Source organism: Panthera tigris, chromosome F3 (genome assembly GCF_018350195.1).
Source record: "Panthera tigris isolate Pti1 chromosome F3, P.tigris_Pti1_mat1.1, whole genome shotgun sequence".
NCBI classification, from domain to species: Eukaryota; Metazoa; Chordata; class Mammalia; order Carnivora; family Felidae; genus Panthera; species Panthera tigris.
The window spans coordinates 63,891,783-63,905,364 of NC_056678.1; the positions used below are offsets into that span (position 1 = coordinate 63,891,783).

General features: G+C 46.0%; 2 protein-coding genes across 4 annotated transcripts in view; one reads left to right on the forward strand and one right to left on the reverse strand.

The window, feature by feature from the left end:
• The first annotated feature begins 6,570 nt into the window (after positions 1–6,570).
• CFAP126 (cilia and flagella associated protein 126) lies at positions 6,571–10,944 on the forward strand. Its single transcript, XM_042975381.1, has 6 exons — positions 6,571–6,678; positions 7,517–7,673; positions 9,191–9,253; positions 9,456–9,536; positions 10,021–10,197; positions 10,531–10,944. The coding sequence occupies exons 2-6, from the start codon at positions 7,647–7,649 to the stop codon at positions 10,846–10,848; spliced, it is 666 nt and encodes a 221-aa protein (XP_042831315.1). The 5' UTR covers positions 6,571–6,678; positions 7,517–7,646; the 3' UTR covers positions 10,849–10,944.
• Positions 10,945–12,546: 1,602 nt separating this feature from the next.
• The window catches only part of SDHC (succinate dehydrogenase complex subunit C), a 35,698-nt gene continuing 34,662 nt past the window's right edge, over positions 12,547–13,582 (reverse strand). For 2 of the 3 annotated variants that reach the window (XM_042975355.1, XM_042975353.1), the window contains exon 6: positions 12,547–13,398. In XM_042975355.1, the coding sequence (XP_042831289.1) occupies positions 13,294–13,398 (105 nt within the window). In that variant the 3' untranslated portion in view covers positions 12,547–13,293. The remainder of the gene's footprint in view (positions 13,399–13,582) is intronic. The other variant, NM_001290590.1, reaches the window with a different exon arrangement.

Consider the following 13,582-nt stretch of genomic DNA (forward strand, 5'->3'; position numbering starts at 1 on the left):
GGCTGGAAGTGGAGATAATGATTGATCATGTTGACGCCATGAAGCTTCCATCAAGATCCCAACAGTACAGGGTTTGGAGGGCTCTCCAGGTTGGCGAACACGGGGAGGTGCCGGTGAGGGGCCTGCCTGGAGAGGGCGGGAAGCTCCACACCGCTTCCCACATCCCTTGCCCTAAGCATCTCTTCATCTGGGTGTTCCTCTGTGTCCTTAATCATATCCTCTTACGGGAGGCTGGTAAACAGTAAGTAAACAGCTTTCCTGAGTGCTGTGAGCCGCTCTACCAAATTAAACTCGAGGAAGGCGTCATGAGGACTTCTCACTTATAGCTATCAGGTGACAATCTGGACCTTGCAACCGGCACCCGAACTGGGGGTGGCTGGAGAGGCGCGGTCTTGTGGGGCTGAGCCCTTCGCCTCAGGCACCTGATACGATCTCTAGGTGGACAGTGTCAGAACTGAGCTCAATCGTAGGGCACCCAGCTGGAGGAGCCACAGATTTGCTTGGTGTGGAACCCACACACACATCTGGTGCCGGCAGTGCTGTGAACGTGGTAGCAGTGTGTTTGAAAAACTCCTAATATGGAGAAACAGCAAACCCATCTAGGAGTCTCTCCTTTAAAAAAAAAAAAAAAAAGAAGTCTTGCTGAGGGGCTGCCTGGGTGGCTGTCGGTTAGGCGTCCGACTTCGGCTTAGGTCTTGATCTCGAGGTTCCTGAGTTCAAGCCCTGCGTTGGGGCTGTCAGCACAGAGCCTGCTTTGGATCCTCTGCCCCTCCCGGCTCATGCTCCCAATCTCTCTTTCAAAAATAAGGAAACGTTTAAAACATCATAAAAAAATAAACAAGATTAAAAATCTCTTGCTGAGTACTTTTATACCTGCTAGTCCTAGCTGACGTCTGTGCCTGACAATCAGGACGTAGTCTACTTCTTACATATTCTCCCCGAACTCCCCTCGCTGATGGCTGTACTACATTCACAGGGTTACGAAACCTGACATAAGAGAATACATATTAATGGTCTGTGGAGATTACATTTCAATACGCTGGAGAATAATCGTATCTGTTCTCAAAGGGAGGGCCGCCCCGCGTGCTGTCCCAGCATATGGCTTAGCACATGCCACACTGTGTCCATCACAGCCGTCGCTATGCTTAGTTGTGCAAGGACACGTAAGTTTAACTCTCACCACTAGTGACACATATTGGTGTCTGCTCGTGTTGGTTGCGTACAGTTTGTCCTCTAGATTCCTCACGAAGGGTTCTGATCAAGAATATTCTTTTCCGGTGTGTGCGGGGTGCGGGGAGATGTAATAGTTTCCAATAGAGGGAGCCTTAGATTCCTCGCAGGAAGAAAACAGAATAGGCGATTTGTAATCTATAGAGAAACTTTGAAATAGCTTCTGTATTTGGGCCCTCCATTTCTTCTGTGCTGTGTCTAGAACTGTCCTATGTCTGGAACTCTGAGGGAATATACAGAAGCCAGGGGAGATAGATAGTTCAAGGTTGGGCCAGTACTCGGTGGGATAAGATCCTTTTAGCCCAGGAAAATAGCCACAAGCCAGGTTTCTCACCTAAGACTCACCGCCATCTGCCCCAGTAAAGTAGCATGAAGGTACCCTTGGAACTATCTGGAAGAAACCTTCGAGAGCTGATGGTAGGACCACAGACAGTGATTCAGGAGGTCAAATCGTAATAGATAAGATGCCCAGAGTTTTACTCATAAGGGGTTACTCATGATTTTTCTGATTTAAAAAATTACCGGGGGGGGGGGGGGGACACATGAAAAGTATAAGTTGCTGACTTTTGGCTGTTATAAATTAGAAAGCACCAAATAAGGGAGTTTGTCTAACAATGCAAATTTTTGAGGGAGAAGTTGCTCTAGATCCCTTTAATTTCTGGGAAGGAGTATGGGATGAAAGGAAACAACTTGGGAGATCTGATCAATCTATCAAGATTCCAAAATTTGCCTGAGAACTCTGACACATTGCTGGAGGGAGGGTAACCTCTTTGGAAAACGATTTGGCAATGTCTGTCAAAATGCAACACCCTTTGGGCACCCGGCTGGCTCAGTCAGTGGAGCATCCAGCTCTGGACCTCGGGATTGTGGGTTCAAGCCCCACGCTGATGGGGAGAGTACCTCAAAATAAAATCTTTAAAAAAAATGCAATACCCTCTGACTTTATAATTTCATTTCTATAAACATATCCCACAAATATACTCAGAGATGCAAAACAACACAAGTACAAAGTTATTCATCTCTGCATTGTTGTAATAGCAAGAAACAAACTAAATGTTCAATAATAGGACACTGATTAAAGTGTAATATATCATCCATGTAATACTATGCAGTTATAAAAAAAGCAAGGAGGCTCTTGATACACTAATATGTAATGATATTCAAAATACATTTCTTTTAGGGGCACCTCAGTGACTCAGTTGGTTAAGCTTCCGACTTCGGCTCAGGTCATGATCTCATGGTTTGTGGGTTTGAGCCCCACGTTGGGTTCTGTGCTGACAGCTCAGAGCCTGGAGCCTGCTTCGGATTCTCTGTCTCCCTCTCTCTGCGCCACCCCGCCCCCCCCCAACTCGCATGCTGTGTCTTTCTCTCCCTCTCAAAAATAAACTTTACATTTCTTTTCAAAATGTTTCTTAAAAAAAAATTATTTTTAAGTAATCTTCACACACAACGTGGGGCTCAGACTTACAACCCTGAGACCAAGAGTCGCACGCTCCATCAACTGAGCCTGCCTGGCACCCCAAAAATGTATTTCTTTCTTCCTTTCTTCCTCCCTTCCATTTTTTCTTTCTTTCCTCTTTCTTTTCTTCCTTCTTTCTTTTCCTTTCTTCTTGAAAGTGCAAGCAGGGGAGGGAGAGAGAGAAAGAGAAAAGGAGAGAGAAAGAGAGAGAGAAAGAGAGAGAAAAGAGAGAGAGAAAGAGAAAAAGAGAGAGAGAAAGAGAGAGAGGGAGAGGAGAGAGAGAGAGAAGGAGAGAGAGAGAGAGAAGGAGAGAGAGAGAGAAGGAGAGAGAGAGAGAGAAAGAGAAAAAGAGAGAGAAAGAGAGAAAGAGAGAAAGAGAGAGAGAGAGAGAGAGAGGGAGAGATCTTAAGCAGGCTCCGTGCTCAAGCATGGGGCCTGACTCAGGGCTCATTCCCACAACTCTGGGATCATGATTTGAGCCTAAATCAAGAGACAGATGCTCAACCAACTGAGCCACCCAGGTGCCTCCTAAATATATTTCTTAATCTTAAAAGTAAGTAGTATAGCATGCTATAATTATTGTAAAAGATAACAGTGATGAATAAAATACATGTTTGTATTTATTATTTCTAGTTTTTGTGTAGGCACAAACTACAACGTGTAGTTTGTAAAACTATACAAGAACTGATCATTGGTTTTGGGAAAGCTATTCCTTATTTTTAAATTAATTAATTAATTAATTAATTTTCATTTATTTGTTTTTATTATTTATTTTTTTAATTAAAATTTTTTATCACTATTTTTTTAAATTTAAATTCCAGGTACTTTTTTTTTTTTTTTTTTTAAGATCTACTGGTTCAAAGAAAAAGCAGGAAACTTTCACCTTCTGTGATCTCTCTCCACTTAAACTGACCAGCATTCTTTTTCTTCTTCCCAAATTCTATGACATTAGTTAAGACTTACTAGGTTGCAAGAAAGGTACAAGCCCAGGGTGCCTGGCTGGCTGAGTCGGAAGAGTGTGTGACTCTTGATCTCAGGGTCATGAGTTTGAGCCCCACATTGGGTGTAGAGATGACTTAAATAAATAAAACTTTAAAAAGAAAGGTAAAGCCTATGTTATTTCAGGATGATGGCTGCCAACGAGGGAACGCTGGCTTTCAGAGAGGAAGAAAGCACTCCCGGGAAAAACACAGATGGAGGAAAAGCAATCTCTCTTCATGACCACGTTCTACCTTCTGCATTCTAGAACCCTTTAAGACCCAAACATGTGCTATCTGGGCATATCAGATGTGTCTACCGCTCAAAACGAAGACTCTCCCCAGTTCACACCACAAGGGAACTGAGACGCAGAAAGACGGAGTCACTGTCCAAGGTCATGTGTTTAGGCAAAACCAGAATTTAAAACCAGGCAGTTTGACTCCAGGGTCCAGGCTGGTGGTTACCCTCAGCTAGAAACAATTTACACATTACCTACGGATACAAAGCAAACTTGTAACTTCACAGCAGGTGATCTGAATCCAAATGAAAGATTTCCTGAGGTCTAATTTCAGGCATCAGAGAACTGAAGCAAACAATGAAAATATCTTGAGGCATATTTTGTGACTGGGACCTTTATGGGGCCTTCCAACTTTGAAAGAGTTAAATCTGGTCCAATGAAAGACCATCTCCTGTTCCGGAAGTCAACCGATCAATCTGAAGAAAGACTAAAATTTCAGTACAATTTTATGAGAAGCTTGAAAATTGCCTGTTATTATTTACAATTTCCTAGTCTTTGTGAAATTCTAACTGGAGAGTTGACACGGGTTCAAGCCCGGATTGGATTTTAAAGAGACAACCTAAAATGGTTACCCTTCCCCCAAGAACAATAGGTTAGAGGATCCAGAAATAGACCTAAATAAATTAGGAAATAAAATAAAGGTGGCATTTCAAGTCAGCAAGGAAACCACGGTTTATTCAATGAATGATTCCAAGACAGCTAGTTAGGCATCTGGGGCCTGATCTCAGTCTAGTCACCCAAGCTAGGGGCACCCGGGTGGCTCAGTTGGTAAAGTGTCCGACTCTTGGTATCAGCTCAGGTCACGATCTCATGGTTCATGGGACTGAGCCCACTTTGGGCTCTGAGCTAACAGCATGGAGCCTGTTTGGGATTCTCTCCCTCTCTCTCAGCCCCTCCCCTACTTGGTCTCTCTCTCTCTCTCTCTCTCTCTCTCTCTCTCAAAATAAATTAAAAAAAAATTAAATATAAAAAATGAAACTATGAATTATTTTTTTAAACATTCAAATTTACAAAAAGCCATTCAAAGCTTAAGATACAGAAGCACAGAAAGAGTAATCAATTTGACTATGTAAATATTAAAAACACATCCATGGCCAAAAAAAAAAAAAAAAAAAGCCCACAACAAAAAATTAAATGACAAGCACACTGGCAGGAAATGTTTGCAATGTTTGCAGCATATTTGACAAAAGAACTAATTTCCTTAATATATAAAGAGTTCAAGATTAATAAAAATGATCAACAGCCCAATTGCAAGTGGCAAAAGACACAGAAGGTTATTTTCAGGGGAAAAAGATATGAGAAATAATAAACATATGGGGAAAAAAATTATAATTGAAAAAATGCAAATTTAAAACAATGATAAGCCATGGTTTGTTCTTTGAGTTTATTAATTAGAGAGAGAATAAGCAGGAGCAGGGGAGGAACAGAGACAGAGGTAGAGAGAAAGAATCCTGAGCAGCCTCCACTCTTTCAGCCCAGACCCTGATGCAGGGCTTGAACTCATGACCTGTGAGATCATGATCTGAGCTGAACCCAAGAGCTGGACACTCAACCGAGTGAGCCACCCAGGCGCCCCCAATGATTTACCGCGGTTTACCTCCAACTTTAAGAGATAATATGGTGGAAATGGTTAAAACTGATGGCTCTAGAATCAGAATACCTGGGATGAAATCCTGGCTCTACTCCTTCCTGGGTATGCCCCGGTTTCCTTGACTGGGGTGGTTACGAGAGCCAAGTAAGAAAATGTAATAAAAAGCAATTAAAACCGTGGCTGGTATATAGTAACTATGCTCATTATTGTCAGATTGACAAAAACAGGAAAAACATTAGTAATAGTGTTAGAAAGAGAGTGGAGGACTAGCCCTCTCATGCACTTCTAGAAGATGTACAAACTGGCATAGTATCTTTGGCAACGTGACATTGTCTACTCAACGTTCTAAATGCACAAGCCTTTTGACTTTCCAATTCACGTTTAGGAACGTATCCTATCAATCCCGTACGTTCGTAGGAATACATACAGGTCTATCTATATGTATTCATAAAGATATATATGCATATATAGATTTTCACTGCAAGCACGTCTATAACAGCAAAAGGCTGGAAATAACCTAAATGGTCAAGTAGTTACGACAGCAATAGTAACAGTAATTGCCTCTGAGGAACAAGACTGGGGGTTGAAGTCAGGTAGAGACTTGACATCCTTCTGTAAAACTGGAACTCCCCCCACCCCCAGCACATTGCTTCTCCCATTAAACAACAACTAGTTAATTCTTAAAAATAAGAATGCGGTCATCAGATAATTACAACTCTATCAGAAGAGCGAACCAGCTGAAGGCAGAAGTTCCATGAGAAATGCAGTTGCTTAACTGTCACTGTGCTTTCAGGACCACGAAGGATACCCTAGAGCACAGTCCTTGGTTCTTAACGGTATCACCCTAGGGTGTTGAGGACCGCAGGGAATGAGCACACACGTCCTTTCCAGACTTCAGGTTATCCCGGGGTTAACTGCCAGAGCCTACAGAACCACGGCTCTTTGTACCTCCAATTCTAGAAGCGCAGGAGTGTTCTCATACCCGGTGTGCTGGTTGGGGTGATGACTTGGGTGGGGGTGGGGGGAGAGGAAGGGAGAAGGGACTGACGACTCCCTTATGACGCTCTCTTGGTTCTCCATCACTTCTTTGAACAACTGACTTTTTTCATCTTAACATCTCATGTATGAACAGACTTTACAACTTATGTGGCAGTGCCACTTTCTCATGAATTCTGACAACCCAGTAAATGGATATGCTGATGCCATTTTACAGGAGTCTCAGAGGGCTTGCCCAGTCCCACAAACATTAGGTTTGTGCCCTGGCACCACCACTTAATTCCCCAAATCTGGTGCCTTCCACACCATGGTTTTCTCACCATCCCTGCCCGATCTCCCCCCACCGGCTCCTGATCCTACCCCATCCCTGCCAACACCAAGTATCTGTGTTCTTAAGCCCTGAGATTCTGAAGTGATGGAGGAGACAGGAGCCATTTAAGGACAAAGGACAAGAGATGCTTTTTCCTTCTGGGGATAAATCTAAGTCGCGTTTTAAAACATTATTCCTCTGTCCGAGAAAATGAAGTAGGGGACCTATAAACAGTTGCCCTAGTACTGAGTACCTCCTATGCAATGACACTGTTTAGACACTTTGCACTTTATCTCATTTACCCTGTAAAGGGAGGCCCTATTATCTTCACAATACAAACGAGTCTACACGAGTTTAGAAGGGAGGGTGGTGCCTGGGTTGCTCGGTCGATTAAATACCCAGCTCTTAGTTTCGGCTCAGGTCACGATCTCATGGTTCAAGGGGTTCGAGCCCCATGTCGGGCTCCGTGCTGATAGTGCAAAGCCTAATTGGGATTCCCTCTCTCCCCCTCTCTGCCGCTCCCCTGCTCACTCTCTCTCAAAACAAACTTCAAAAAAAAGTTTTTTTAAAGAAGAGAGAGGGCTGCTATTTAGCTAACTTTTTCATGTTTAATTACTCTGTCTCTCACATCCCTAAAACGAAAATGAACCAAAGTGTCACGGGAAAGGTTGGCGCAGTGTCATCCGAGAAAACGAAGAACAAGTAGAAGGGACCGGCAGTCCCGGAAGGTCCGCCTTCTGCAGTTGCCAGGCAACAAAGGTAAACAGCGAAAAGTGGCAGGATCATGGCCACCAACTACAGTGCAAACCAGGTAAGCTCTTTTCCCATCTCTAACATTTCCTCTTGCCTTCCAGACTCCAAGTTTGGACTGACCCTCCCATGGGATTCTGATTATTGAATGGACAGCTGAAAGTGGGGTGAGACTATTTTTCACCTCCTTAGCTCCTCACGGTAGAGGGCCCAATGACGAGCAAAAGGTATTTCAGGGTTAAGTTTGTAGGATCTAAACAAGAGGTCAGCAAGTCTTTTTTTCTGTAAAGGGCAAAGGGATAAATATTTTATTTTTAGGGCCAAGAGACACAATCAGAGATATTATGTGGGTACTTACATCAGCAAAATATTTTTCCATAAAATTTTGACAAGATTGAAAATACAGTAACTGCATTTTTTTGGTAATACTAATGAAAAAAACGATTTTTTTTAATAGATCGTGTTTATTTAAGTTCGAGAGAGACTGAGGCAGCACCAGCGGGGTGGGGGAGGGGGAGAGGGAGAGAGGGAGAGAGGGAGAGAGGGAGGGAAGGAGGAAGGGAGGGAGAGAGAGGGAGAGAGAGAAAATCCCAAGCAGGCTCCGCACTGTCAGCACAGAGCCCAATATGGGGCTGGAACTCATGAACTTGCAAGATCATGATCTGAGCCGAAACCAAGAGTCGGGTGCTTAACTGACGGAGCCATCCAGGAGCCCCGAAAAAAATGGAATTCTCATGGGATGAGAAAACATTTTAGTTAATTGGGATACAAAGCTAGCGTCACCTTTTATCATATCAATCGCAAATATTCATCTATAAAAACCATCCTTAGCTTTCTCAGGTCATCCCAAGACAGACTGGAGGATGGATTTGGCCCATGGGCCAGTTTGCTGACCCCTGTTCTAGACCAGGGGTCCCCAGTAAAAAGATAATGCGAGTCGCAATGTAATTGAAAATTTTCTAGTAGCTACATGAAAAAAATTAAAAAGAAATCAAATTAAGTTTATTTTGAGAGAGAGAGAGAGAGAGAGAGAGAGAGAGTGTGTGTGTGTGTGTGTGCGCGCGTGTGCGCGCACGCACGTGACCAGGGGAGGGGCAGAGAGAGGATCCCGAGCAGGCTCCGCACTCTCAGCACAGAGACCAATGTAGGGCTCAATCCCACGAACCAGGAGATCATCACCTGAGCTGAAATCAAGAGTAGGATTCTCAACTGCCTGAGCCACCCAGGTGCCCCCAAAATAAAATTAATTTTAATGATACACTTAGTAAGTCCAAAATATTATTTTAATGTTTAATCAATACTTTAAATGTCTGCATTCTCTTTTTTGTACTGTCTTCATTGTATTTTCTATTTCCAAAGCACCTCCATTCAGACTAGTCACGTTTCAAGTGTCCACTAGCCACATGTGGCTAGTGGCCCATGTTGAACAGCACACATGTAGACCAAGAGTACATCCCTTCTACAGTGAGTTAAAGCCTTCAGATCTTTGGTCCTCTGCTCTCAAGAACTCGCCTAGTTATCATTTCCTGGGCACGGGGCCTTTGAGCCTCACAGAGATTCTCGTCTTTCTCTCCACAGTATGAAAAAGCCTTCTCACCCAAGTATCTGCAGAACTGGTCTCCCGCCAAGCCAACAAAAGAGGTATTCATGGGCAGGGCTCCTGCAAGGCCGGTTTCTGATTCTTTACCCCATGTTCTCTGTCACTGACTGGCACCTAACTCCTTTAGCCTGTTCTAAAGTCTAAGACCCTCCTCTCCCTCAGCCCTTACCTCAAGCCCCTAGGACACCTTCTCTCTTTTCCACTCCATTTTCACAAACGCTTCTCTCCTCGCTTCTCCTCTAGAGAATCTCTTCCCACGAAGGCTACACTCAGTTTATCGCCAATGATCGTGGCCATCTGCTGCCCTCGGTGCCCCGTTCCAAGGTGAGATACTGATCTCCATTCCTACTGAGAAAGGTAAAGAACTGAGGCACAGAACTGGGGTGACCGAGCCTGGAGGTTTGCAATCTAGCACAGCCACTATCTGGAAATTAAAATTCCATCTAATTCGCCACTGCAACACGACCACCCCCAAACTGCCAGTTTATCCAACACGACAGAGTTAGCACCCAGAATTCCTTACACTGATGAGCACCTTCACGTGATGACACTTATGCAGTGGGCACTCTGCCAGCCTTAGCCCAAGGACACAGGACTTAATTTAGGCCCTCAGAGTTAATATGCTGAAAAAATAAGAGTGACCTAAATGAGAAAGGGGGTAAAGCGAGGGTGGGGAGGCTGTGTCTCGGCCTGATTTCGTCGCCACGCCTCCAGAGGGTACAGGGTGGAAGGGAGACAACAGACCTGCCAACAGGTGCGGTACTGGGAGTGGGGACCCTGCCGCAGGACCGCATCATCTTCCTTTTAGGCAAGTCCTTGGGGATCCTTCATGGGCACCTGGCAAATGCCTCTGAAGGTGCCCCCCGCCCGGGTGACCCTGACCTCCCGTACAGTGGCTGGTGCTGCCTCCCTCACCGAGTGGATACAGAAGAATCCGGATTTACTCAAGGCCTCCAACGGGCTGCGTCCTGAAATCTTCGGCAAGGTGTCTATTCCTCCCACCCAACCTCAAATCCTATCATCCCCCGCTTCTTTTCGACCTCAAAAATGCCTCTTGTTATGGCATCACTATCACAGCAGAGGGAGCCTCTAACCAGCTCTGTCTTAGCCTGTCTAGTGTCTTCTGACACCTAAGGAGAGGAGCTAATGACATTTTACGCCCTGCCCCCCCCCAACCCCCCCCCCCCCCGGGGGAAAATGACCTGATCTGACCTTTTGTCCATGGTACGGGGAGAAAGGGAGCTAGAATTCTAAGGATTCTAGGGACCAGGAACGATCTAGGCCTGACCAGAAACAACTCTTGCATTCTACCCGACAGCCTCACGACCCAGACAGTCAGAGGAAACTCGGGAAGTGGATCACAAAGACCGTACAACAAGCACCAAGTCCCATCATAATCCCAAACTCCCCAGCTGTAAACCTCAGTTCCCCAGACCAACCCCAAAGCTCACACCCCTCTGCAGGTCACACTCCAGGCCCCCAAAGCCCAGCCAGCTCTCCCAAGAGCCCACCTGGAAGCCCACGCATGCCGGAGCATTGGGCAGGTCCTAATTTAGCTGAGGTCCAGACGTACAAACCTGGAACTCCGGAGACACCCAGGGACCCTACTGAGAAAACCTGTCTGGAGACTGAGTGAAGGAAGCAAGACCCCTGGTGAGGGATATAGAACGGGGAAATTTCAGGGTGGGGATAAAGGTACGTTTGGAAAATAAACATCGTTTGTTGAATCTTTTACTGACTTGGATGTTTTCCTCCTGTTATGGTTGCCCCCGTAACCCGTTAGGAGGAGGAGGGTTGGAGGAAACAGAATAGGAATAAGAACACGACAGTGGCTTGAGGCGGAATACGTTTTTACAAAGGTTGAGCCACTTATACTCCAAAAGTGACCAAGAGTAAGTTGGCCTGAATCGTAGCAAAAATCTCAAACCACCAGTCCCTCACTGCCACTCCTCATTTTTCACCCCGAGCATTCCTACTACAACTTCTGGGTCAGAAGTACAGGCGTTGAGTAGAGGCTGCATGCGTGTGTCTGGAGAAGATGGGGAAGAAAAGGTAAGGAAAGCCAGACACGGGCAGAAGACACTACCCTTGTGTAAGACTTCACACCTGAAGATGGTGAACACACCAGGAAGACAAACTAGAGAGAGCTATAAAGGTGAAACTCAAGCAAACGTACATCCATAGTTTGAAAACTGAAGATACAAAAGTGATTAGAAGACAGAGGGGGGAAAAAAAAAACCCTAAAAAACAAAGAGAGATGGTAAGTAGGAATTGAGGGCAGAATAACAAACTTGATGACCACCGGACCCCAACCCCAACGAGTCAAATGGTTAAGAAGCCACCAAAAAAGTTAAGATCCGCTTCCCGCCTTCTAACACCTGTTTACCATTCTCCTGTTCTGCATCGTTCTGGTGCTGACTGTTCAATGCAATGCCCTTGCCGAACCTTTCCCAGTTCCGATGCCAAAACCTTCCCTCATGGACATTTGTCCCTCACTCCAAGGACAAGGACAAAGGACATAGGGTTTAAGCGGGAGGAAGGCTACAAAGACTCTTCAGGGCTAGTTGCACAAAAAGGGAGAAGCAATCCGCGTGGAAAGCCAAAGACCCCTTGGGGGCCGGGAGGAAGACTCTTGTGGCAGCAGGTCCCCGCAGTCTTGGCTTAAGTGAGGTCTTCCTGCCCAACGGCCACCAGTTATACAGTCCCCGTTCCTCCTCTCCAACCCACAGCATTAACCAGTTGGCCAACAAGTCAGACAGACAAGACAGATGTTACCCCTGAGTTTCCAAAGAATATCAAAACAGCACTCCCACCAAGGGAGTTAGGGACCCAAGAGCCTGGCTCATATGGATTTTCAAAGCAGCAAGTCTTCTGATTAAATTATAAATGTTTGCCGGGTCTTGAATAATCCCTCCTGTCTCGTCTCTGCCCCCCTTTCTCTCCCAGTCTATGTACCTAGCTCATGATCCCTCAGCTGCCACCTCTGGGGCTCTGGCTCCCTTCCTGGCTCACAGTGTGTTGAACTGCACCAGGAGGTTTAAAAGCAGTTCTCAGCGGGATTCTGGAGCCTGTGGTAACGCCGAGCTTCCACATGCTAAGCTTCCTTTCTCTTGCTCCTTCCGTCTCTGAGGCTTCTGTATGATATTCGATCTCTGGCTACTTGCATTTGATTCCCTAAAGACTGTTCCAGTGGTCAGTGGCAGAGGGACGAGCGGTTTCCCTCCTGTGAAAGGTCAGATTGGGGAATGTGAACGCCTGAGAGCAGAGGGAGTGGGGAGGAAACTGGCTCCTCCCCGACCGCCATTCTCTGGGTTTCTCTCGATTTCAAGGAGAGTCAAAGACAAAACAATTTTTTTAATTCCGTTTCAGAAAAAGATGCTCTATGAGCTTGGATTAGCAAAGAGGCTCGTTTTTCCAGATATGCAGGGAGGAAAAAATAACCCTTCACAGGTTCGGCGATAACTTTCTGGGTCTTCCTTTTGCATCAAGAGCTGTGTATCTCCCCCCCAGAGCACCTGCTTCAAGAGTCAACTGACTCTCTTTATCTCCCTGTAGCTGGGACAGGCTAATTCCCCGCCACCCCCACCCCTCTGCTTTCGGTCATGCTGTGTGGGCGCTGAAGACCCTGGGCTCTGACCAGTGAACAGAACTGTCCTTTAAGCTAGCAACCCACAGGCGGTGGCGCCCACAGCCCCACTCCCGGTCCCCGTGGCAGAGGCCACAGAGCTGGCATTGTTTCCACTGTCTCAGGAAGAAGGAGCCAAAAGCTGACCGTCAGCACAAATCAAGGCCCAATATGGACAGAGAATGAGGGCTCCCAGGCCCGGAGTAGGCTGTAGGCTGGGGGCAGGAAAAGGGAATTTTTGAGTCATTCCATCTTTAGAAACGAGGGGAAACTGGGCCCTTTCCCACTGCCATGGCTCTATAAGGTATCTACTGCTACTGAGCTCCAAGGGGATGTGCGAGCACAAAGGGTCTGAGGAAATCAGAAGAACTGCGCCTCGGCTGGAGAAGAGAGTCACCAACAGGAAGACAGGTCAGTGAATCATTTATGGGAAGACAATGCTGGGAACTTCACTCTTCACATGGCTGCCAGCCCTACAGAGGACAACACAGTAAGAACCAAGACAGCCACTCCAGACTGGTACAGCTGGGGGATCTTCAGACCTTTCCCGAGGTCCCACATCTGCAGAAAAAAGAAGAAAAAAAAAAAAAAAAGAAGGAGAAGAAAGCAAACAAGAAAGGATTTCAGCAATCAGGGTCCTGGCTACTGTCCTTTCTGACACAGGAGCCCCACCTCATGGAGGGCAACCGCCCTCAGCCCGGGTCAAGGGGGAAAGCGCTTCTCTCGCACCCGACCCACCTCCACC

Bases quoted from the DNA above. Each gene is read 5' to 3' on its own strand.
- CFAP126 (XM_042975381.1), top strand. From the start codon at position 7,647: ATGGCCACCAACTACAGTGCAAACCAG. The intron at 7,674-9,190 runs GTAAGCTCTTTT...TTCTCTCCACAG, and splicing joins CCAACTACAGTGCAAACCAG to TATGAAAAAGCCTTCTCACC. The intron at 9,537-10,020 runs GTGAGATACTGA...TCTTCCTTTTAG, and splicing joins CCTCGGTGCCCCGTTCCAAG to GCAAGTCCTTGGGGATCCTT.